The sequence below is a fragment of the Salvelinus alpinus genome, chromosome 37 (assembly GCF_045679555.1).
Source record: "Salvelinus alpinus chromosome 37, SLU_Salpinus.1, whole genome shotgun sequence".
NCBI lineage: Eukaryota > Metazoa > Chordata > Actinopteri > Salmoniformes > Salmonidae > Salvelinus > Salvelinus alpinus.
This window is the reverse complement of record NC_092122.1, coordinates 6487399-6515000: the sequence shown is the minus strand read 5'-3', so window position 1 is coordinate 6515000 and position 27602 is coordinate 6487399. Positions and strand designations below refer to the sequence as shown.

At 43.4% G+C, this 27602-nt stretch overlaps 1 protein-coding gene and 1 pseudogene across 4 annotated transcripts in view; both read right to left on the bottom strand.

The window, feature by feature from the left end:
* LOC139565752 (metabotropic glutamate receptor 8-like) overlaps window positions 1–27602 on the bottom strand; it is a 386874-nt gene that overhangs the window by 272522 nt on the left and 86750 nt on the right. For all 4 annotated transcript variants that reach the window (XM_071386286.1, XM_071386287.1, XM_071386284.1 and 1 more), the window contains one exon: window positions 5191–5407. In XM_071386286.1, the coding sequence (XP_071242387.1) occupies window positions 5191–5407 (217 nt within the window). The remainder of the gene's footprint in view (window positions 1–5190; window positions 5408–27602) is intronic.
* On the bottom strand, window positions 10862–25666 carry LOC139566019 (dynein heavy chain-like; annotated as a pseudogene).

Genomic DNA, 27602 nt, shown 5'->3' with positions numbered 1-27602 from the left:
ACACATGACCTGGTACGAAAGACAAAACAAAACTAAGCTAAATGGGAAACATTATCAACATTACTTTGCATTTTTCACTGGCTGTCCCTCAGGCTGTGGCAGGAGGACACATATTTGGCTGCCAAAACTGCACATTTTGGCTTTTCACCCAATAAATATTTGAATTTTTCTTCATCTTTTATAGTTTCAAATTCTTTGTATTGAATTATAATTTTGGGAAAGAAATATGCTCTTAGGTCTGAGTATTTGTCACAGTGTAGTAGGAAATGCACTTCTGTCTCTACCTCTCCCCTGGAGCAGAGTGAGCACAGCCTGTCCTCTCTGGGCAGCCAGGTTTGTCTGTGACGACCGGTCTCTATAGCCAGACTGTGCTCACTGAGTCTGTACCTAGTCAATGTTTTCCTCAGTTTTCTATCAGTCACAGTGGTCAGATAGTCTGCCACCATGTACTGTCTGTTTAGAGCCAAATAGCATTGAAGTTTACTTTGATTTTTTGTGGTGTCTTTCCAATAGGTTATATATTTTTCTTTTTGTTTTGTGATGATTTGGTTGGGCCAGATTTTCTGAGGGCTGTCCCGAGGCTCTGTGGGGTTGGTTTGGGTTGGTGAACTGAGCCTCAGAACCAGCTGGCTGAGGGGACTCTTCTCTGGTTTCATCTCTTGACATTGTAGAGCTGTGTGATGGAATGTTTTAGGGTCACTTGTTTTTAGATGGTTGTAAAATTTGATGGCTCTTTTTTCTATTCGAATGAGGAGGGGATATTGGCCCAATTCTGCCCTACATGCGTTATTTGGAGTTTTTCTTTGTACTTGCAATACAGTCTTGCAAAACTCTGCATGCAATACTTCAATTGGATGTTTGTCCCATTTAGTAAATTCATTATTAGAGAGTGGACCCCATACCTCACTGCCATATAGAGCAATTGGTTCTATAACTGATTGAAAAATTTTGAGCCAGATTCTAATTGGAATTTCAATTTTGATGTTCCTTTTAATGGCATAGAATGCTCTTCTTGCTTTGTCTCTCAGCTCATTCACAGCCATGTGAAAGCTACCTGTGTTGCTGATATTTAGTCCTAGATATGTGTAGTTTTTGGTGTGTTCTAATAGAACTGTGTCCAAATAGAATTTATATTTGTCATCCTTATTTCCGGACCTTTTTTGGAATATCATTATATTTGTTTTTTTTAGGTTAACGGTCAGAGCCCAAGTCTGACAGAACCTGTGAAGATGATCTAGGTGTTGCTGTAACCCCTCTTTAGTGGGAGACAGCAGCACCAGGTCATCTGCGTACAGCAGACACTTGATTTCAGTGTTGTGTAGGGTGATACCAGGTGCTGCCGATTCTTCTAATGTTTTTGCCAATTCATTAATGTAGATGTTAAATAATGTTGGACTTATTGGGCAGCCCTGTTTCACTCCCCGCCCCTGAGAGAAGAAGTCTGTTTGCTTGTTGCCAATTTTAACCGCACATTTGTTTTTAGTGTACATTGATTTAATAAAATCATATGTTTTCCCTCCAATACCACTTTCTATTAGTTTATAAAAAAGACCTTCGTGCCAAATTGAATCAAATGCTTTCTTGAAATCTACAAAACACGAGTAGATTTTGCCTTTGTTTTGGTTAACTTGTTTATCAATTAGAGTGTGGAGGGTGTAAATGTGGTCAGTTGTACGATAATTTTTTAGAAATCCAATCTGGCTTCTGCTCAGGACGTTGTGTTCGTCAAGGAAATGATGTAGTCTGCTATTTATAATACTGCAGAGAATTTTCCCCAAGTTGCTGTTAACGCATATTCCTCTGTAATTATTTGGGTCAAATTTGTCTCCATTTTTATAGATTGGTGTGATCAGTCCCTGGTTCCAAATATCGGGGAAAATACCTGCAGTGAGGATAATGTTGAAGAGTTTGAGTATAGCCAATTTGAATTTGTGGTCTGTATATTTGATCATTTCATTTAAGATCCCATCAGCACCACAGGCCTTTTTGGGTTGGAGATTGCATATTTTTTCCAATAATTCTTCTTCTGTAATTGGGGTATCCACAGGATTCTGATAGTCTTTGACTGCTAATTCAAGGATTTGTAATTTTTCTTGTATATCTTTTTGTTCTGGGCTCTTTGTTATATTGCTGTAGAGGTTTGCAAAGTGATTTCTCCACATATCCCCATTTTGGATAGCCAACTCCTCATGATGAGGTTTGTTTAATTTATTCCAATTCTCCCAGAAGTGGTTTGATTCTATGGATTCCTCAATTCCATCCAGCTGATTTCTAATGTGCTGTTCCTTTTTTGTTCTTAGGGTGCGTTTGTATTGCTTCAGTGTTTCCCCATATTGAAGGCGTATATTTTTGTTGTCTGGTTCTCTGTGTTTTTGATTAGATATATTTCTCAATGACTTTCTTAGATTTTTGCAATCATTATCAAACCATTTTTCATTATCTGTTATTTTTGGTTTGCTCTTATGCTTCTTTAGATTAGCCAAGGAGGCTAATTTGTCAAATTTGTCTCTCTCTCTCTACCTCAACATCTCTCTCTCTACCTCAACATCTCTCCCTCTCTCTCTCTCTCTCTCTCTACCTCAACATCTCTCTCTCTCTCTCTAACTCAACATCTCTCTCTCTCTCTCTCTCTCTCTCTCTCTCTCTCTCTCTCGATGTCGCATCTCTCCGTCTCTCCCTCTCTTTCACTCTATCCCATCTCTCTGTCTCTCTCAATCTCTCAGTCTCCCCATCTCTCCTCCCTCTCTCTCACTCTATCCCATCTCTCTGTCTCTCTCAATCTCTGTCTCTTCCCTCTCTCCTCCCTCTCTCTCAACCCCCCCCCCTCTCAGTCTCCTCCCTCTCGCCTCCCTCTCTCCCCCTCTCTCTTTCTCCCTCTCACTCCTTTCTCTCTTCTTCTTCACACACATCAATAGGAAAACGGTGTACTAAACTGTTACAACCTATAGTCAATCTTTCATTCCCTCTCCGTCTCGCTCCCTCCTGTTTTCACTCCCTCTCTTTCCCCTCCCTCACACAGGATGAGAGAATCTGCTAGTTAAAATGGACACACCATCCCCTCTCTCTACAGACATCCCCCATCACCACGTTATTAATGGTTAGGTGCGTCTTACACGTTATGTTGAAAACATCCTTGTTGTGCCTAGAGGGAGCTGAGACGTGCTTCACAAACACAAACGCACACATAATGTCTCGGGAATCATAACTCCTCGATTAAACAGCAATTACTACAGCTGCTCAGTAGCAGCATGCTGGGAGGCGGCGGCAGTCATCACAGTAATAATAATATTATTAAATAATAACTCAATCACTTAATAATCACAAGCATTCAATCACTGGGGATGAGGACAGAGAGGGCGTGAGAGAGGGAGAGAGAGAGAGAGAGAAAGAGAGAGAGAGAGAGAGAGAGAGAGAGAGGGAGAGAGAGAGAGAGAGAGAGAGAGAGAGAGAGAGAGAGAGAGGGAGAGAGAGAGAGAGAGAGAGAGAGAGAGATAGGGAGAGAGAGAGAGAGAGAGAGAGAGATAGGGAGAGAGAGAGAGAGATAGGGAGAGAGAGAGAGAGAGAGAGATAGGGAGAGAGAGAGAGAGAGAGAGAGAGAGAGAGAGAGAGAGAGAGAGAGAGAGAGGGAGAGAGAGGGAGAGAGGGAGAGAGAGAGAGAGAGAGAGAGAGAGAGAGAGAGAGAGAGAGAGAGAGAGAGAGAGAGAGAGAGAGAGAGACTGTATGTCTAAAAAGACATGGCTACCCAAAGAGGAGCGTGTATGTGGTCACTGCACGACAGGGGAGGTAGAAACAGAGATGCACTTTCTCCTTTACTGTGATAAATATTCCTCACCAAGAGATTCATTATTCACAGAAATGACTACATTTATTCCAAATTTTAACTTATTAAACCCAGAGGAAAAACTAAAAATACTCATGGGCGAAGGAGCAATGGCTCCTCTTACAGCCAAATATGTATTTGCCTGCCATAGCCTGAGGGACACTGAATAATAACATCTGCATAGTAAGCAGTAACTTACTTATTATGACTGTTATTGTTTTTACTGTTATTGTTATTAGTATTATTATTGTTGTTTATCATTCCAAATAGTAATGGTATGGGTGGTAATGGTAATGATAGCAGTTTAATGATGGTGGTGGTGGTAGTGGTGCATTACACCATACATAACATTCGACTATTGACTGTTACCATTTTATTGTTACTATTTTTATATTTAATTTTGTATTATTATTTACTGCCATTCTATATTATTATTTGTCATTGTTTTAATTGTATTACAATGTATATTGTATACATTGTTGCTTTGGCAATATTGACACAATGTTTTTCATGCCAATAAAGCAGCTTGAATTTGAATTTGAATTTGAGAGAGAGAGAGAGAGAGAGAGAGAGAGAGAGAGAGAGAGAGAGAGAGAGAGAGAGAGAGAGTGATAGGGGGAGAGAGAGAGAGAAAGGGGGAAAGAGAGAGAGAGAGAGAGAGAGGGCACTTGCCCTCTACCCAGAGCCTACTGAATGAAATATGTTAGTTTGTGTGTGTGGATCTGCAGGGCATTCTCTTTTAGCTTTTAAATGTGTTGCTCAGCATCGTATCAAATAGACAGACAGACAGACAGACAGACAGACAGACAGACAGACAGACAGCTCCACTGCTGTTTCTTCTCTTCTATTCCCTCCCCCCTCCTCCACCCCTGTCCCCTCCAGCCGTGTCAACATCTGCACAGCCCTAGCAAGGCTAAACATCTGAACAGCTGACTGTTCACTGTCACACCACATAGCCCTCAGCACAGCACAGTGTAGAAACCCACAGTAAAGGCACACAGTAGAAACTAGCAGCACTGCTTGCAGCAGTAGGCACAACAGGGGCTCCAACACAAATGCTCACTGATCTATCTGTGAGTTTGGGGGGGAATTCACGTGTCTGAATTGATGGCATATTCCCCAAACAAACATTATGCATTTCAGGATATTTGAAATGAGGTGTCATTTGATGTTTCCCTTCCCACACTAAGGAAAATAGGCACCGGTGATCGCTGACAAAGTCGAGCAATCTCAACAAACACACAGAGACAAGTTAAAACCACCAGAGAGTGTATCTGATGAAATACGTTTTCTTTTTTTTTTAAATGCTGACTGACTGTCAATCTGTAGCTGACAGACACTGTCTGATAGTTAATATCGCTTCCACGTACCTGTTTCCCGGGAGATCTGCACGAAGGCCTCGACACCGCTCTCGCCGTAGTTCCCCTCGGAGGCGAGCGTGGACACGTAGTTCCATCCCATCGCCGTGACGATGTCCATCATCGCCTGGGCCTGGTAGGAGTCCGGCGGGACGACGCGGGAGAAGAAGTCATACCTCGTGTTGTCACTGAGCTCCGGGGCCGTGGACGCATAGCTGATCTGAGGGATCTGAGGAGCGAGGGAGAGAGACAAGAAGGAAGGGGTGAGTTGGGACGGAGGAGGAGAGGAGGAGGTGTTTCACAGGTTAGAATGTGCATCTGGAGCCAAGGACACGTATAGCTAATCTGAGGGGATTCTGAGGAAAGACAGAGGAAGCAGAGAGAGAGAGAGAGAGAGAGAGAGAGAGAGAGAGAGAGAGAGAGAGAGAGAGAGAGAGAGAGAGAGAGAGAGAGAGAGAGAGAGAGAGAGAGAGAGAGAGAGAGAGAGAGAGAGAGAGAGAGAGAGAGAGAGAGAGAGAGAGAGAGAGAGAGAGAGAGATGAAGGAATGCGTTGAGAGATGAGAGTAGAAAGGGTGTCCCTCTCCAGAGGATAGGGGGACAGAATGAGAAGGTAATTAGTGATAGCATGGCACTGAAGAAATTGAGATAGATTACACTAGCCAAAGGTCATACTCCATCCAAGTGGTTTATCAGAAATCAGACAGCCCAGCTGAAAGCGCCTCAGAGAAGGAGAGAGCCCAGCCGAGGCACCTGAGACAGACAGGCAGAGAAACAATGCCGGAGAACCCCAGACAGGAGACAGGTTGGGGTGTGAAGGTAGGCAGAGAGAGGCTTGGATAGAGAGGCAGAGAGAGGCTTGGATAGAGAAATAGAGAGAGGCTTGGATAGAGAAGTAGAGAGAGGCTTGGATAGAGAGGTAGAGAGAGGCTTGGATAGAGAAGTAGAGAGAGGCTTGGATAGAGAAGTAGAGAGAGGCTTGGATAGAGTGGTAGAGAGAGGCTTGGATAGAGAAGTTGAGAGAGGCTTGGATAGAGAGGTAGAGAGAGGCTTGGATAGAGAAGTAGAGAGAGGCTTGGATAGAGAGGTAGAGAGAGGCTTGGATAGAGAAGTAGAGAGAGGCTTGGATAGAGAAGTAGAGAGAGGCTTGGATAGAGAGGTAGAGAGAGGCTTGGATAGAGAGGTAGAGAGAGGCTTGGATAGAGAGGTAGAGAGAGGCTTGGATAGAGAAGTAGAGAGAGGCTTGGATAGAGAGGTAGAGAGATGCTTGGATAGAGAAGTAGAGAGAGGCTTGGATAGAGAAGTAGAGAGAGGCTTGGATAGAGAGGTAGAGAGAGAGAGGCTTGAATAGGGAGGTAAAGAGAGAGAGGCTTGGATAGGGAGGTAAAGAGAGAGAGGCTTGGATAGGGAGGTAAAGAGAGAGAGGCTTGGATAGGGAGGTAAAGAGAGGGGCTTGGATAGGGAGGTAAAGAGAGAGAGGCTTGGATAGGGAGGTGGAGAGAGAGAGGCTTGAATAGGGAGGTGGAGAGAGAGAGGCTTGAATAGGGAGGTGGAGAGAGAGAGGCTTGAATAGGGAGGTGGAGAGAGAGAGGCTTGAATAGGGAGGTGGAGAGAGAGAGAGGCTTGTGGAGGCATAAAGGGCACGCAGACAGACATGCAGGACAGGGCTGGAAGTCAGATGGCGAAGTAATGGAATCCGGGTGAGAGACTGACAGGTTGATTTGTCAGGAGGGAGAGGCTGCCCACGGCTGAATTAAACACACACACTATCTCTCACACACCGACACACACACAGACGTGTACACACACTCACACTCGTATGCTCCCACTCCCACACACACATACTTAAACACCACATTCAGTGCATTTGGAAAGTATTCAGACCCCTTGACTTTTACCACATTGTTACGTTACAGCCTTATTCTAAAATGGATTGTCCTCATTATCTACACACAATAGCCCATAATGATGAAGCAAAAACAGGTTTTTAGAAATGTTTGCAAATGTACAGTAATCCCTCGTTTATCGCGGGGGTTACGTTCCGAAAATGACCCGCGATAAGTGAAATCCGCGAAATAGAAAACTTTTTTTTTTTTTACAATTAGCAACTATTACATGTATACAAATACAGTGACTCACGTGTAGGCCGTTTCGTCGACATTATGGGTTTAGGAGATGTTCGAAATTACAAGATAATTTGGCCAACTTAATGTAAATTTGCCAAGCTGTTTTATGTACGTACACATAACTGCACGAGACGACAAAATGATAGCACAATTCGTAGCATGTTTTGATACAAGAAGCGGGAGTGAGTTTTTAGCGAATCAGAATGCAGAGCACAATGCACCAAAAAAAAAAAAAAAATGCATTATGAAAATCCGCGAAATAGCGAATCCGCGATAAGTGAACCGCGAAGTGGCGAGGGATCACTGTATAACAAAAAAATATGCAAAAATACCTTATTTACATAAGTATTCAGACCCTTTGCTATGAGACTCAAATTGAGCTCAGGTGCATCCTGTTTCCAATGATCATCCATGAGATTTTTCTACAACTTGATTGGAGTCCACCTGTGGTAAATTCAATTGAATGGACATGATTAGGAAAGGCACACACCTGTCTATATAAGGTCCCACAGTTGACAGTGCAGGTCAGAGCAAAAACCAAGCTATGAGGTTGAAGGAATTGTCCATGGAGCTTCGAGACAGGATTGTGTCGAGGCACAGATCTGGGGAAGGGTACCAAAACATTTCTGCAGTATTGAAGGGGTGGCCATCATTCTTAAATGGAAGAAGTTTGGAACCACAAAGACTCTTCCTAGCGCTGGCCGCCCGGCCAAACTGAATAATCAGGGGGAGAAGGGCCTTGGTCAGGGAGGTGACCAAGAACCTGATGATCACTCTGACAGAGCTCTAGAGTTCCTCTGTGGAGATGGGAGAACCTTCCAGAAGGACAACCATCTCTGCAGCATTCAACTAACCAGGCGTTTATGGTATGGAGTGGCCAGACGGAAGCCACTCCTCAGTAAAAGGCACATGACAGCCCGCTTGGAGTTTTCCCAAAATGCACCTAAAGGACTCTCAGACCATGAGAAACAAGATTCTCTGGTCTGATGAATCCAAGATTGAACTATTTTGCCTGAATGCAAAACATCACGTCTGTGGGGAAACCTGACACCATCCCTACGGTGAAGTATGGTGGTGGCAGCATCATTCTGTGGGGATGTTTTTCAGCTGCAGGGACTGGGAGCCTAGTCAGGATCGAGGGAAAGATTAATGGAGCAAAGTACAGAGAGATCCTTGATGAAAACCTGCTTCAGAGCACTCAGCACCTCAGACTGAGGCGAAGGTTCACCTTCCAACATGACAACAACCCTAAGCACACAGGCAAGACAACACAGGAGTGGGTTCGGGACAAGTCTCTGAATGTCCTTGAGTGGCCCATCGATAGCCCGGACTTGAACATCTCTGGAGAAACCTGAAAATAGCTGTGCTGTGACGCTCCCCATCCAACCTGACAGAGCTTGAGAGGATCTGCAGAGAAGAATGGGAGAAATTCCCAAAATACAGGTGTGCCAAGCTTGTAGCATCATACCCAAGAAGACTCAGGGCTGTAATCGCTGCTAAAGGTGCTACAACAAAGTACTAAGTAAAGGTTCTGAGTACTTATTTATATGAGATATTTCCGTTTCTTATTTTTTATAAATTTTATAAAAACCTGTTTTTAATTTGTCGATTGATAGATAGATTGTAGATTGATGAGGGGAAAATACTATTGAATCCATTTTAAAATAAGTCTTAACGTAACAAAATGTGAAAATAGGCAAGGGTTCTGAATACTTTCCGAATGCACTGTATGCACATACACGCGTAACACACACACAGAAGTGTGCACACACACACACATATAACACACACAGAAGTGTGCACACACACACACACACATAACACACACAGAAGTGTGCACACACACACATATAACACACACAGAAGTGTGCACACACACACACACACACACACACACACACATTACACACACAGGAGTGTGCACACACACACACATAACACACACACAGGAGTGTGCACACACACATAACACACACACAGAAGTGTGCACACACACATAACACACACAGGAGTGTGCACACACACACACATAACACACACACAGGAGTGTGCAAACACACACATAACACACACACAGGAGTGTGCACACACACACAGGAGTGTGCACACACACACAGGAGTGTGCACACACACACATAACACACACAAAGAAGTGTACGCACACACACAGCTACATCTTCAATGAAAGACTGTTACGCTAGCTACATCTTCAATGAAAGACTGTTACGCTAGCTACATCTTCAATGAAAGACTGTTACGCTAGCTACATCTTCAATGAAAGACTGTTACGCTAACTACATCTTCAATGAAAGACTGTTACGCTAGCTACATCTTCAATGAAAGACTGTTACGCTAGCTACATCTTCAATGAAAGACTGTTACGCTAGCTACATCTTCAATGAAAGACTGTTACGCTAGCTACATCTTCAATGAAAGACTGTTACGCTAGCTACATCTTCAATGAAAGACAGTTACGCTAGCTACATCTTCAATGAAAGACTGTTACGCTAGCTACATCTTCAATGAAAGACTGTTACGCTAGCTACATCTTCAATGAAAGACTGTTACGCTAGCTACATCTTCAATGAAAGACTGTTACGCTAGCTACATCTTCAATGAAAGACTGTTACGCTAGCTACTTCTTCAATGAAAGACTATTACGCTAACTACATCTTCAATGAAAGACTGTTACGCTAGCTACATCTTCAATGAAAGACTGTTACGCTAGCTACATCTTCAATGAAAGACTGTTACGCTAGCTACATCTTCAATGAAAGACTGTTACGCTAGCTACATCTTCAATGAAAGACTGTTACGCTAGCTACATCTTCAATGAAAGACTGTTACGCTAGCTACATCTTCAATGAAAGACTGTTACGCTAGCTACATCTTCAATGAAAGACTGTTACGCTAGCTACATCTTCAATGAAAGACTGTTACGCTAGCTACATCTTCAATGAAAGACTGTTACGCTAGCTACATCTTCAATGAAAGACTGTTACGCTAGCTACTTCTTCAATGAAAGACTATTACGCTAACTACATCTTCAATGAAAGACTGTTACGCTAGCTACATCTTCAATGAAAGACTGTTACGCTAGCTACATCTTCAATGAAAGACTGTTATGCTAGCTACATCTTCGATGCTGTCCGCTCTCTTGGAAGGTATATTTGTTTTGACGAATCATAAGTGAACTTTTAAAGAGTTTCTACTTCCCAAAACGAGGGAATATTACAAACACAAAGCAATACAAACGTTCATAAAGTTTAGCCAGGTAGATATTAATAATGTATGCCGGTTGAAGGTAAACAAATAAAGAAACCCATATTTTGAAACAAATATTTCAAAATATAAGGGTCAGGATGGAAAACAATGGATAAAATAAAGGTTACATATTTCTTTTTTTATTAAATAAAAAAGCGTGTCTTATTTTCCAACAGCGGAAGAATATCCACATCAAAGGAAGAAAGATGTGAGATCATATGAAGATGAAATCGTAGGTCGTCCGTATCGGCATGGCGATGAGAAAGCGGCCTAGTGACCTCGGAAAGCATGCCTTTTCAGAACTCTGTTAAAGAGAAAGACGGAGAGAATGAGAAAATAAAAGACTGAGTGGGATCAGTAACATGGAGAGCTAATGAGTAGTAAAGAAACAGTATACCACATACATTAAATAAATACTATACCGTCTACTGTGCTGTATACTGTGTTGTATACTGTGTTGTATACTGTGCTGTATAATGTGCTGTCTACTGTGATGTATACTGTGCTGTATAATGTGCTGTATACTGTGTCATCTACAGTACTGTATACTGTGATGTATACTATATTGTCAACTGTACAGTATACTGTGCTGCATACTGTGATGTATACTGTGCCGTATACTGTGTTGTATACTGTACTGTCTACTGTGCTGTATACTGTGCTGCATACTGTGATGTATACTGTGCCATATACTGTGTTGTATACTGTGATGTATACTATGTCATCTACAGTACTGTATAATGTGCTGTATACTGTGCTGTATAATGTGCTGTATACTGTGATGTATACTATATTGTCTACTGTACATTATACTGTGCTGTATAATGTGCTGTATACTGTGTTGTGTACCGTGCTGTATAATGTGTTGTATACTGTGCTGTATAATGTGCTGTATACTGTGTCATCTACAGTACTGTATACTGTGCTGCATACTGTGATGTATACTATATTGTCTACTGTACAGTATACTGTGCTGCATACTGTGATGTATACTGTGCCGTATACTGTGTTGTATACTGTGATGTATACTGTGATGTATACTATGTCATCTACAGTACTGTATAATGTGCTGTATACTGTGCTGTATAATATGCTGTATACTGTGATGTATACTATATTGTCTACTGTACATTATACTTTGCTGTATAATGTGTTGTATACCGTGCTGTATAATGTGTTGTATACTATATTGTCTACTGTGTTGTACACTGTGTTGTACACTGTGATGTATACTGTGCTGTATACTGGGTTGTGTACTGTGCGGTCTACTGTGGTGTATACTGTGATGTATACTATATTGTCTACTGTACTGTATACTGTAATGTCTACTGTACTGTCTACTGTGGTGTATACTGTACTGTATACTGTCTTGTATACTATATTGTCTACTATAGCGTCTACTGTGCTGTATACTGTGTTGTATACTGTACTGTCTACTGTGTTGTTTACTGTACTGTATACTACGGTGTATACTATATCGTCTACTATACCGTATACTGTAATGTTTACTGTCTACTGTGTTGTATACTGTACTGTCTACTGTGCTGTCTACTGTGCTGTATACTGTAATATATACTGTGATGTATACTGTGCTGTATATGTGTTGTAAACTGTGATGTATACTGTGATGTACACTATATTGTCTACTGTGTTGTATACTGTGATGTATACTGTGTTGTATACTGTGCTGTGTACTGTGATATATACTGTGTTGTATAGTGTGTTGTATACTGTGATGTATACTGTGTTGTATACTGTGCTGTATAATGTGATGTGTGATGTATACTATATCGTCTACTGTGTTTTATACTGTGCTGTATACTGTGATGTATACTGTGTTGTATACTGTGCTGTGTACTGTGATATATACTGTGTTGTATACTGTGTTGTATACTGTGCTGTATACTGTGATGTATACTGTGTTGTATACTGTGCTGTGTACTGTGATATATACTGTGTTGTATACTGTGTTGTATACTGTGTTGTATACTGTGATGTATACTGTGTTGTATACTGTGCTGTATACTGTGATGTGTGATGTATACTGTTTTGTATACTGTGAAGTATTCTGTGATGTATACTATATCGTCTACTGTGTTGTATACTTTGTTGTATACTGTGCTGTATACTGTGCTCTATACTGTACTGTATACTGTGATATATACTACATTGTCTACTGTACTGTATACTGTGATGCATACTGTACAGACTACTGTGCTTCATACTGTGTCGTATACTGTACTGTATACTGTACTGTCTATTGTACTGTATACTGTACTGTATACTGTACTGTCTACTGTACTGTATACTGTACTGTCTACTGTGTTGTGTACTGTACTGTCTACTGTACTGTATCCTGTACTGTATACTGTACTGTCTACTGTACTGTATACTGTACTGTCTACTGTGTTGTGTACTGTACTGTCTACTGTACTGTATACTGTACTGTATACTGTACTGTCTACTGTACTGTATCCTGTACTGTCTACTGTGTTGTATACTGTACTGTATACTGTGTTGTATACTGTACTGTATACTGTGCTGTGTACTGTACTGTATACTGTGTTGTATGCTGTACTGTCTACTGTGCTGTGTACTGTACTGTATACTGTGTTGTATGCTGTACTGTATACTGTACTGTCTACTGTGTTGTATACTGTACTGTATACTGTGTTGTATGCTGTACTGTCTACTGTGCTGTGTACTGTACTGTATATTGTGTTGTATGCTGTACTGTATACTGTACTGTCTACTGTACTGTATACTGTACTGTATCCTGTATTGTCTACTGTGCTGTCTACTGTGCTGTCTACTGTGCTGTCTACTGTATTGTCTACTGTGCTGTCTACTGTGCTGTCTACTGTATTGTCTACTGTGCTGTCTACTGTGCTGTCTACTGTACTGTCTACTGTGTTGTATACTGTACTGTATACTGCTGTATACTGTGCACAGCATACAGTTCAAGTCAAAGCTACTTTTATGAATACAACCCATTCTCATCACCCAAGACATATACATAATTATGTATATATGTGGCTCTGCACACGAGTCACTAGTCAAACGAGTCACAACTTTTCCTTCAAATCTTCACGTTCTGGACTAATGCAGAGAAACAAGGATAAATAAGCGCTGGTCGACTCCATAATATCAGTGCTACTGTGGTGACAAGCTTGTGACTCTCTGCCGTACAGTATAAATCAGCTATGAACCGAGGGTTGAGAAAGCAGCCAAAGCAGAGGGAGGGAGAGTCAGAGGGAGGGAGAGTCAGAGGGGGGAGAGTCAGAGGGAGGGAGAGTCAGAGGGGAGGGGAGGAGGGGGGAAATTAAGGATTCGTTACGATTTCACTGGAGAATTTGATTAGGCCGTGAATCCACCTCTAATTCCATTTGCTCTAATGAATATGCCGTTTCAATCAGAGCTGCTCAAATAATCAGCCTGCCGGTCGGGGAGAGGACAGGGAGAGGCTGAGGAGCGTGGTTCACAGCGGTGCAGTGATGTACACTATATTGTCTACTGTGTTGTATACTGTGATGTATACTGTGTTGTATACTGTGCTGTGTACTGTGATATATACTGTGTTGTATAGTGTGTTGTATACTGTGATGTATACTGTGTTGTATACTGTGCTGTATAATGTGATGTGTGATGTATACTATATCGTCTACTGTGTTTTATACTGTGCTGTATACTGTGATGTATACTGTGTTGTATACTGTGCTGTGTACTGTGATATATACTGTGTTGTATACTGTGTTGTATACTGTGCTGTATACTGTGATGTATACTGTGTTGTATACTGTGCTGTGTACTGTGATATATACTGTGTTGTATACTGTGTTGTATACTGTGTTGTATACTGTGATGTATACTGTGTTGTATACTGTGCTGTATACTGTGATGTGTGATGTATACTGTTTTGTATACTGTGAAGTATTCTGTGATGTATACTATATCGTCTACTGTGTTGTATACTTTGTTGTATACTGTGCTGTATACTGTGCTCTATACTGTACTGTATACTGTGATATATACTACATTGTCTACTGTACTGTATACTGTGATGCATACTGTACAGACTACTGTGCTTCATACTGTGTCGTATACTGTACTGTATACTGTACTGTCTATTGTACTGTATACTGTACTGTATACTGTACTGTCTACTGTACTGTATACTGTACTGTCTACTGTGTTGTGTACTGTACTGTCTACTGTACTGTATCCTGTACTGTATACTGTACTGTCTACTGTACTGTATACTGTACTGTCTACTGTGTTGTGTACTGTACTGTCTACTGTACTGTATACTGTACTGTATACTGTACTGTCTACTGTACTGTATCCTGTACTGTCTACTGTGTTGTATACTGTACTGTATACTGTGTTGTATACTGTACTGTATACTGTGCTGTGTACTGTACTGTATACTGTGTTGTATGCTGTACTGTCTACTGTGCTGTGTACTGTACTGTATACTGTGTTGTATGCTGTACTGTATACTGTACTGTCTACTGTGTTGTATACTGTACTGTATACTGTGTTGTATGCTGTACTGTCTACTGTGCTGTGTACTGTACTGTATATTGTGTTGTATGCTGTACTGTATACTGTACTGTCTACTGTACTGTATACTGTACTGTATCCTGTATTGTCTACTGTGCTGTCTACTGTGCTGTCTACTGTGCTGTCTACTGTATTGTCTACTGTGCTGTCTACTGTGCTGTCTACTGTATTGTCTACTGTGCTGTCTACTGTGCTGTCTACTGTACTGTCTACTGTGTTGTATACTGTACTGTATACTGCTGTATACTGTGCACAGCATACAGTTCAAGTCAAAGCTACTTTTATGAATACAACCCATTCTCATCACCCAAGACATATACATAATTATGTATATATGTGGCTCTGCACACGAGTCACTAGTCAAACGAGTCACAACTTTTCCTTCAAATCTTCACGTTCTGGACTAATGCAGAGAAACAAGGATAAATAAGCGCTGGTCGACTCCATAATATCAGTGCTACTGTGGTGACAAGCTTGTGACTCTCTGCCGTACAGTATAAATCAGCTATGAACCGAGGGTTGAGAAAGCAGCCAAAGCAGAGGGAGGGAGAGTCAGAGGGAGGGAGAGTCAGAGGGGAGGGGAGGAGGGGGGAAATTAAGGATTCGTTACGATTTCGCTGGAGAATTTGATTAGGCCGTGAATCCACCTCTAATTCCATTTGCTCTAATGAATATGCCGTTTCAATCAGAGCTGCTCAAATAATCAGCCTGCCGGTCGGAGAGAGGACAGGGAGAGGCTGAGGAGCGTGGTTCACAGCGGTGCCGGGGGAAATAAAGTCACCGCAATTACACATCCCACTCTATGCAGGGAGAGCACCGATCAGCATGTTAATACTGTTATACACATACAGTACACACAAGTACACACATACATGTATACTGGCAAACACAAGCACATGCATGTAATCACACAGGTTAGCATGTATGCATGTCTGAAAGGCAGACTTTACTCAGGTAATATCAAGGGAAGAAGAGGATACGGGGACCGACAGTGACTTACTGTAAAATCAATGACACATTGAGATGATGTCACTTTGTTGGAAGTACGCTACAAGGAGGCCAGCACTGATGTTGAGGGATTCTAGTCTGAACCTGTAGATTACACTTCAGCTGATGTTGAGGGGACTGTAGTCCCAGTGACCTGCTCACCCCTCCGAGATTCCCAAAGATTGGAAAGCGGCCGCGGTCATCCCCCTCTTCAAAGGGGGAGACACTCTAGACCCAAACTGTTACAGACCTATATCCATTCTGCCCTGCCTTTCTAAGTCTTCAAAAGCCAAGTTAACAAACAGATCACCGACCATTTCGAATCCCATACAACACTCCTTCCTTGGCCTCCAACTGCTCTTAAATGCTAGTAAAACGAAATGCATGCTCTTCAACCGATCGCTGCCCGCACCCACCCTCTGCTCGCATCCGCCCGCCCGACTATCATCACTACTCTGACTTAGAATATGTGGACAACTACAAATACCTAGGTGTATGGTTAGACTGTAGACTCTCCTTCCAGACTCACATTAAGCATCTCCAATCCAAAGTTAAATCTAGAATCGGCTTCCTATTTCGCAACAAAGCCTCCTTCACTCATGCTGCCAAACATACCCTCGTAAAATTGACTATCCTGCCGATCCTCGACTTCGGCAATGTCATTTACAAAATAGCCTCCAACACTCTACTCAGCAAATTGGATGCAGTCTATCACAGTGCCATCCGTTCTGTCACCAAAGCCCCATATACTACCCACCACTGCGACCTGTATGCTCTCGTTGGCTGGCCCTCACTACATATCCGTCGCCAAACCTACTGGCTCCAGGTCATCTATAAGTCTTTGCTAGGTAAAGCTCCGCCTTATCTCAGCTCACTGGTCACCACAGCAACACCCACCCGTAGCACGCGCTCCAGCAGGTATATTTCACTGGTCATCCCCAAAGCCAACACCTCGTTTGGCCGCCTTTCCTTCCAGTTCTCTGCTGCCAATGACTGGAACGAATTGCAAAAATCACTGAAGCTGGAGAGTTATATCTCCCTCACTAGCTTTAAGCGTCAGCTGTCAGAGCAGCTTACCGATGGCTGCAGCTGTACATAGCCCATCTGCCCATCAGCCCATCTGTAAATAGCCCATCCAATCAACTACCTACCTCATCCCCATATTTGTGGGGATGATATTTGTGGTGTGTGTGTGTGTGTGTGTGTGTGTGTGTGTGTGTGTGTGTGTGTGTGTGTGTGTGTGTGTGTGTGTGTGTGTGTGTGTGTGTGTGTGTGTGTGTGTGTGTGTGTGTGTGTGTGTGTGTGTGTGTGTGTGTGTACAGTGCTAATGGAACTGTCTGGGGCAGGGACGGAGCATTAGGCTGATAGATGGGGCTGCTCTATAGCTAATTAACCCAGACACACACAAAGACAGAAAGACCAATTGTAAAACAATCTGACGGAGAAGGGCGGACATGCGTCAGGATTAAGGGTGAGGGGAGAGACCGTTACACGCACACAGTTACACACACACACACACACACACACACACACACACACACACACACACACACACACACGGAGAGTTGTTGGGCTGTATGCTGCTGCAACACACAGTGGCTGGTCAGGGTTGATGATGGTTATTAGGCAGGAAATGAAGACTCAACTCAAACCGCTAACTGAAACAGAGGACATGTTATTGTGACGCATATTTCCACCATCTTGTCACCTCCCCTTTTAGACTGTGTTACAGGTGAAGATGAGGAGCTACAGTAACAGACTGTATCCAAGGAGAAAAATGACATCACCAGTTGTCCTCCTGCCTAATGAGAAGCACTGCACGACACTCAGTTCCCATCCCAGCACGCCAATCTGCACCGTAGCACCCCAATCTGCCACTTAGTCAAGCCCAGGGTTAGTCAAGCCCTATGGAGTGTGTGTGTGTGTGTGTGTGTGTGTGTATGGAGTGTGTGTGTGTGTGTGTGTGTGTGTGTGTGTGTGTGTGTGTGTGTGTGTGTGTGTGTGTGTGTGTGTGTGTGTGTGCATGTGCATGTGGATGTGCGTGCGTGCGTGCGTGCGTGCGTGCGTGCGTGCGTGCGTGTGTGTGCGTGCGTGTGTGTGTGTGTGCGTGGGTGTGTGCGTGGGTTTGCGTGTTTGAGAGAGAGAGAGAGAGAGAGAGCGTGAGTCCTGTGTGTGTTCCTGCATTAATTCACGTTGCTGAGGTGATTCTGAGAGATGTAGCAGGCTATAATCTCTATGTAAATGCCTCAAATCCCCTCAGCACAAACAAATAAAGGATATATCAAAGAAAATAAAAACAATCGCCTCATTCTGTCAAAGTTCATCCTTCACTCCTGACCCAGGATCCCAACAGAGGTTTTCATTGCTTCTAAACAACATTACTATTCTCGACTGTATGGAGAGGACTGGATGGATAGAGGGAGAGGAGGAGAAAAACAGGAAGAACAGGGATGGGGGACAGAGGTGGGAGAGAGGAGGAAGACGGATGGAAACAGGGAGGATAGAATAGTAAAGAGAGATAAAGGGGGGGTAGGGGGAGAGAGGGATGAGAGAGAGGAATTGTTCCCCAACTTGGCTCCAGCCAACTTAATCAATCCTGGATAACATCCACCTCTCCTCGAGCCTGCAGCGATTCCTCACCCCTGATTACAGCCTCACACATACGTCTGGCTGGCATCCAGACCTGGCCAATCAAATTACCAGCCCCTTCCAACACAGGGTACTAGATAACAAGGTGAACTAATTAAAAGAGAAAGACATACAGTAAAGTAGAAATAAAATAGGAAAACCTTCAATTTATAGACCATGAAAGTGAAATTGAATATTCATCAATGTATGATATTGACATGCTAGTACCACAACCTGCAGTGCACTCAGCGTGGTGATGATAACAAACATTTCATCAACAGGTGTGGGTGCCAGTGGCTAGGTACTGTGACCATATACTTAGAATGAGTTAACCAGTCAAAGTGGCAAGTTTAGATGTTGATAGGGCAGGTCCTTTTTCCTTTCCTTTCCTTTCCTTTCCTTTCCTTAGTCCTCATTCCCAAAGAGCTATTGGTGAGGTAGTATGTCGTTACAGAGCTCGGCCAGCTGTAGGTCTACTCAGATGTGTGAGTTCATGGGTGTTTGGAATTGTGTCAAGGTAATATTGTTATTGGCAAACTGTTTAGGAAAACAACTATTTTTTATCATTTTTTTGGTATACTAAATAATGTATCTGGTTTCAGTTCTCTCATCACCTGCACTGTAAATTAAATACCACCTATTTATGTGCCTGATCTTCTGACTCTGACACAACTGTTGCTGCTCCAACCTACTAGGCTACTGGGTGCCTGTGCGTGTGCGCCTGTGCGCGCGTGCGCGTGTGTGTGTGTGAGACAGGTGAGACAGGTGAGGCAGCTGTGGTGTCTGGGCAATAAAGTTTGAATATCTTTGTCAATATGACCCGACCCCGCTCTACTTTTTTTGACGAAGGATCACTGTAGAGACTTCCTTATTTGAAAGAAAAACAGCACACATACATGCAATATATATAAACTCCATGACACCTAAAAATACAATGAATGAATACATGCATTTATTTATGGTTGTCTCAACTGACATAGATTGGCATACTGTGTCAAAGTCAATTGGACACACCTGTCATAGAAGCATCATGTCAGATTTACATTCAAATTCCTCCTCCGTACACATCGATTAACCTGTCTGAGCCCATGGCTTTATGAAGGGACATGTCAAAATCCATAAATGAATTTGTGTAATGAAGCATATGTGTAACTGTATGATGCGAAGGTCTTGAGTTAAAACATTCTACTGCAATGGTTTAATAGTTAAGAGCTATGGAAACAACCTGAGTCTACAGATCCCTTGTGTGTATTCTAGATTGTACAACCCAGAGTGAAGGGTTTCGAAAGAATGAAGTGTCTGATTTTATGTGTTGATTTCGCTTACTTTAATAGAAGAACCTCCTTTTAAAATAAGCTATAATCTAATGCGTACCTTAAAAATGTATCGATAACTATCGTAAGAGGAGGGAATGTGAAGAAAAGTTTTTAGTTTGTGCTTTTCTAATAAACAATTTGACTGGGTTCATGCAAGTGACTGATTGATCGTGCCTGGGAGGAATGAGTATAAGCAATGTGGCAGTACGCCCAGAACATTGTTTTGAGAACCGAAAAGTGTCTCAGTTTCAAGGTCTCAGCTGAACCAAACGTTAATGATGAAATAATTATGAATAATGAATAAGCTAAATCATGCAAATATAACTTGTCTGTGCAAGCAGTATATAAGAGAACTAACGGGATTGCCACAGGCAGAGCTCCTGACAGACGTGTACTACTTGGTGTATTAAGCTTGTTGGAACCTCTCCAGCTTGCTGATAATAAAGAATGATTTAATATTGACTTCAGGTGTCCCTGGTGGTAATTTCCACGACAGCATCATAGGATATAGAGGATGATCTGGGCCGGCTCCAGGCATAAGCAAGTTAGAAAGAGTTAGAAAAGTTGAATTCGAAAGTTAGAAGAGTAGAATGAACAAAGTGCAAGTTCAAAATGTGGTTGTGGATCAGCAGTTTTTCTCTTGTTATGTCAGTCACTGACAATCACTCAATTAGCCACATAAGCTAGCAATTTTTAGATTGGTAAATTAGTCTAGCCAGCTATCTAAATTTGTAGTAATCATGGCTGAATGCTGACTGGTCACAAAGGGCATGTGCCTAGGGGCCCCCATTGATTGTGTTAGTCACTCTCACTTAGATATCCTTAACATGGCATAAGTAATGGAACAATTTTAAGAATTGAATGGAATTGCAGGAAATTAGCTGTACAACTGTCTCACAGCAAAATGAGAAGAACTGCATGAAATGTGTTAGGGGGGATGGGGGGCGAACAAATCTTGCTTAGGGCCCCCAAAAGGCTAAAGGCGACCATGAAGATGATTAAACGTGAACTGGCCATCCTCCTCCCTGGTGTGCGGCGGGGAATGAAGTGTGACGTGATTTGGGATGGATAGAAGGATCATGTCAAACTCAGCCCTATGGGCCCTATGGGCCATGGTCAAAAGTAGTGCACTATGTAGGGAATAAGGTACCGTTTGGGACACAGCCCCTGGCTGACTTGGCTGGCTGGATGTGTGCCGCTCATACATACTAATAGATATGTGTGATCCAATGCATTTAGCACAAAGAGATGAGAGAGAAGCTGAGGTTAAAGATCTGCCTTGTATGCAATGCAGACCTGGGAGACACATACACACAGGCTGTGACTGCACACACACACACACACACACACACACACACACACACACACACACACACACACACACACACACACACACACACACACACACACACACACACACACACACACACACACACACACACACACACTGAGGGCCATCCTCCACATGACATTAAATGGATCTATCCATCACTCTGCCACCACCCAGCCATCGGACATACACAAAGGACTACACACACACACATACACACACACAGGGCGAGGGCACAGGGTCTACCAATTATGTCCCGTAGCTGCAGCCATTATCTCTGTAGTAGATGGGCGATGTGGCTCATTGAGGTGGAAATGGCCAGTAGCTGGCTAACATTTGGACCTCAAATAACTCTTCTGGATTCCTGCTGCAGGACTGAGCAGCCCTGCTGGCCTCTAGAGTAGACACAGACACATACACACCACACACTGAGCAACGCTCTTGGACCGTCAGGGCTGTGCATGTTACATGAAGCGTCTGGGCAGAAAGAAAGATGCAGGTGACAGGGCGAGAGAGAGACGTGTCAGGAAGAGAGACGGAGAGAAGAGGAGAGAGAGAGAGAGAGAGAGAGAGAGAGAGAGAGAGAGAGAGAGAGAGAGAGAGAGAGAGAGAGAGAGAGAGAGAGAGAAGAGGAGAGAGAGAGAGAGAGAGAGAGAGAGAGAGAGAGAGAGAGAGAGAGAGAGAGAGAGAGAGAGAGAGAGAGAGAGAGAGAGAGAGATATTGAGTATTCTGGTCAGCAGCCCAACCCCAGTCAACCCCAGCACTCAGCCTGCCTCTACTAGTGTAGCTCCCTCCAGTAACCACGGGCACAACCGTTACTTGATTTTAACTGGCGGCTTTATTCTGTAGATTTAGTCAGAATTATCACCTTCCGTGAGAACTATAAAGTAAATGAAAATACAGCTAAGCACACTCTTACAACCATCTTGTCTTACGAGTGACTTATTAGTAAGTCACTTATTACCCTCATAGATGTCATCCTAACCAACTTGCCCTCCAAATACACCTCTGCTGTTTTCTCAGCGATCACTGCCTCATTGCCTGCATCCATAATGGGTCTGCGGTCAAACGACCACCCCTCATCACTGTCAAACGCTCCCTAAAACACTCCAGCGAGCAGGCCTTTCTAATCGACCTGGCCGGGGTATCCTGGAATGATATTGACCTCATCCTGTCAGTAGAGGATGCCTGGTTATTCTTTAAAAGTGCCTTCCTCACCATCTTAAATAAGCTCCATTCAAAAAATGTAGAACCAGAAAAAGATATAGCCCTTGACCAGCACAAAAACATCCTGTGGCGTACTGCATTAGCATTGAATAGCCCCCGTGATATGCAACTTTTCAGGGAAGTTAGGAACCAATATACACAGGCAGTTAGGAAAGCTAAGGCTAGCTTTTTCAAACAGAAATTTGCATCCTGTAGCACAAACTCAAAAAAGTTCTGGGACACTGTAAAGTCCATAGAGAATAAGAGCACCTCTTCCCAGATGCCCACTGCACTGAGGCTAGGAAGCACTGGCACCACCGATAAATCCACTATAATTGAGAATTTCAATAAGCATTTCTCTACGGCTGGCCATGCTTTCCACCTGGCTATCCCAACCCCAGTCAACTGCCCGGCACCCCCCACAGCAACTCGCCCAAGCCTCCCCCATTTCTCCTTCACCCAAATCCAGATAGCTGATGTTCTGAAAGAGCTGCAAAATCTGGACGCCTACAGATCAGCCGGGCTAGACAATCTGGACCCTCTCTTTCTAAAATTATCTGCCGAAATTGTTGCAACCCCTATTACTAGCCTGTTCAAACTCTCTTTCGTATTGTCTGAGATCCCAAAGATTGGAAAGCTGCCGCGATCATCCCCCTCTTCAAAGGGGGAGAAACTCTAGACCCAAACTGCTACAGACCTATATCTATTCTACCCTGCCTTTCTAAGGTCTTCGAAGGCCAAGTGAACAAACAGATCACCGACTATTTCGAATCCCACCGTACCTTCTCCACTATGCAATCTGGTTTCAGAGCTGGTCACGGGTGCACCTCAGCCCCGCTCAAGGTCCTGAATGATATAACCATCATCGATAAGAGACATTACTGTGCAGCCGTATTCATCAACCTGGCCAAGGCTTTCGACTCTTTCAATCACCACATTCTTATCAGCAGACTAAACAGCCTTGGTTTCTCAAATGACTGCCTCGCCTGGTTCACCAACTACTTCTCAGACAGAGTTCAGTGTGTCAAATCGGAGGGCCTGTTGTCCGGACCTCTGGCAGTCTCTATGAGGGTGCCACAGGGTTCAATTCTCGGGCCGACTCTCTTCTCTGTATACATCAATGATGTCGCTATTGCTGCTGGTGATTCTCTGATCCACCTCTACGCAGACGACACCATTCTGTATACTTCTGGCCCTTCTTTGGACACTGTGTAAACTAACCTCCAGACGAGCTTCAATGCCATACAACTCTCCTTCCATGGCCTCCAACTGCCCTTAAATGCAAGTAAAACTAAATGCATGCTCTTCAACCGATCGCTGCCCGCACCCACCTGCCCATCCAGCATCACTACTCTGGACTTAGAATATGTGGACAACTACAAATACCTAGGTGTCTGGTTAGACTGTAAACTCTCCTTCCAGACTCACATTAAGCATCTCCAATCCAAAATGAAATCTAGAATCGGCTTCCTATTTCACAACAAAGCATCCTTCACTCATGCTGCCAAACATACCCTCGTAAAACTGACCATCCTACCGATCCTTGACTTCGGCGATGTCACTTACAAAATAGCCTCCAACACTCTACTCAACAAATTGGATGCAGTCTATCACAGTGCCATCCGTTTTGTCACCAAAGCCCCATATACTACCCACCACTGCGACCTGTACGCTCTTGTTGGCTGGCGCAGGCTTCTTACTCGTCGCCAAACCCACTGGCTCCAGGTCATGTACAAGTCTCTGCTAGGTAAAGCCCCACTTTATCTCAGCTCACTGGTCACCATAGCAGCACCCACCCGTAGCACGCGCTCCAGCTGGTATATTGCACTAGTCACCCCCAAAGCCAATTCCTCGTTTGGCCGCCTTTCCTTCCAGTTTTCTGCGGCCAATGACTGGACGGAACTGCAAAAATCACTGAAGCTGGAGACTCATATCTCCCTCACTAGCTTTAAGCACCAGCTGTCAGAGCAGCTCACAGATCACTGCACCTGTACATAGCCCATCTGTAAATAGCCCATCCAACTACCTCATCCCATACTGAATTTCTTTATTTATCCTACTCCTTTGCACCCCAGTATCTCTACTTGCACATTCATCTTCTGCACATCAATCACTCCATTGTTTAATTGCTAAATTGTAATTACTTCACCACCATGGCCTATTTATTGCCTTACCTCCCTTATCTTACCTCATTTGCACACACTTTATATAGACTTTTTCTACTGTATTATTGACTGTACTTTTGTTTATTCCATGTGTAACTCTGTGTTGTTGTATGTGTCGAACTGCTTTGCTTTATTCTTGGCCAGGTCGCAGTTGTAAATGAGAACTTGTTCTCAACTAGCCTACCTGTTTAAATAAAGGTGAAATTAAACATGTTTTTATTATAAATTAGTTTGATATAACTCTGAAGTGCTTACATACATAAACAGTTTAGCCTGAACTATAACAGTATCAGATTAAACACATGAATAAAGGAAAGAAACCTCATTGGCTGCTTATTACAGAAGGGAGGAAATCAAAAACTTCACACGTATTATTCCTGGTATGAATTCACGCTTCATCCTTAATTATTATAACCTTACCATCCTAACATACACGCTTCAACCTTTACGAACTACACCTGAAGACATGAAATCTTAGCGAACACAGCGCGGGATTGCCTTCACTCCAGGTGTGTTGCTACGATAATAATCCCTGTTACAACAGTTATTAGCCACGTAGTTCCGCTTGTCTTATCATTTCCCCCGCACAGTGAACACGTAAACAAATCAAACAAAAAATAATGACATAGACTGACAGGTTAATTGTCAGTTACACTCCCACCAATCACCGGTGATTTCTGTGAAAGGGGTCTGCAGGTTTCTTGATCGGCTTCGGAGGGTGACTGGCCTCTCCAGATAGGTGGGTTTGGTGATGCGTTTACCTCTCTCATCCAGGGTTGAGTCGCTGATCAGTAACTTGAATCTTCTCACCCGGCCATCCTGTCTCAGGTACACTTCTGTAACCTTTGCCAATTTCCACTGGTTGCGTGGTGCAGTATCATCTTCCAAGATGATAATGTCATTCATCCTTGCGTTTCTTCTGTCTTTATTTCATTTCTGTCTGTGTTGGAGGTTTAGGTGGTACTCTTTCTTCCACCTTGTCCAGAATTCATTGGCTAAGAATTGTACTCTGCGCCATCTCTTGCAGCGATAAAGATCTTCCTTGATGAACTGTCCAGGTGGTGGTAAGATAATTGTGGACATCATTGCCAATTTATACTTGCTAGAAGCCTGTGTTTCAGACATAAGGAAGTGGATGGCTGCAAACTTTCTACTTTTAAACTCGGACAAAACAGAGATGCTTGTTCTAGGTCCCAAGAAACAAAGAGATCTTCTGTTGAATCTGACAATTAATCTTGATGGTTGTACAGTCGTCTCAAATAAAACTTCGAAGGACCTCTGCGTTACTCTGGACCCTGATCTCTCTTTTGACGAACATATCAAGACTGTTTCAAGGACAGCTTTTTTTCATCTACGTAACATTGCAAAAATCAGAAACTTTCTGTCCAAAAATGATGCAGAAAAATTAATCCATGCTTTTGTTACTTCTAGGTTAGACTACGGCAATGCTCTACTTTCCGGCTACCCGGATAAAGCACTAAATAAACTTCAGTTAGTGCTAAATACGGCTGCTAGAATCCTGACTAGAACCCCAAAATTTGATCATATTACTCCAGTGCTAGCCTCCCTACACTGGCTTCTTGTTAAGGCAAGGGCTGATTTCAAGGTTTTACTGCTAACCTGCAAAGCATTACATGGGCTTGCTGCTACCTATCTATCTTTCCGATATGGTTCTGCCGTACATACCTACACGTACGCTATGGTCACAAGACGCAGGCCTCCTAATTGTCCCTAGAATTTCTAAGCAAACAGCTGGAGGCAGGGCTTTCTCCTATAGAGCTCCATTTTTATGGAATGGTCTGCCTACCCATGTGAGAGACGCAGACTCGGTCTCAACCTTTAAGTCTTTACTGAAGACTCATCTCTTCAGTAGGTCATATGATTGAGTGTAGTCTGGCCCAGGAGTGTGAAGGTGAACGGAAAGGCTCTGGAGCAAAGAACCGCCCTTGCTGTCTCTGCCTGGCCGGTTCCCCTCTCTCCACTGGGAGTCTCTGCCTCTAACCCTATTACAGGGGCTGAGTCACTGGCTTACTGGTGCTCTTCCATGCCGTCCCTAGGAGGGATGCGTCACTTGAGTGGGTTGAGTCGCTGACGTGATCTTCCTGTTTGGGTTGGCGTCCCCCCCCCCCCCCCCCCACTTGGGTTGTGCCGTGGCGGAGATCTTTGTGGGCTATACTCGGCCTTGTCTCAGGATGGTAAGTTGGTGGTTGAAGATATCCCTCTAGTGGTGTGGGGGCTGTGCTTTGGCAAAGTGCGTGGGGTTATATCCTGCCTGTTTGGCCCTGTCCGGGGGTATCATCGGATGGGGCCACAGTGTCTCCTGACCCCTCCTGTCTCAGCCTCCAGTATTTATGCTGCAGTAGTTTATGTGTCGGGGGGCTAGGGTCAGTCTGTTATACCTGGAGTACTTCTCCTGTCCACCTGGCCGTGCTGTTGCTCTAGTTTCAACTGTTCTGCCTGCGGCTATGGAACCCTGACCTGTTCACCGGACGTGCTGCCTGTCCCAGACCTGCTGTTTTCAACTCTCTAGAGACAGCAGGAGCGGTAGAGATACTTTCAATGATCGGCTATGAAAAGCCAACTGATATTTACTCCTGAGGTTCTGACTTGTTGCACCCTCGACAACTACTGTGATTATTATTATTTGACCATGCTGGTCATTTATGAACATTTGAACATCTTGGCCATGTCCTGCTATAATCTCCACCCGGCACAGCCAGAAGAAGACTGACCACCCCTCATAGCCTGGTTCCTCTCTAGGTTTCTTCCTAGGTTTTGGCCTTTCTAGGGAGTTTTTCCTAGACCTGCATTGCTTGCTGCTTGGGGTTTTAGGCTGGGTTTC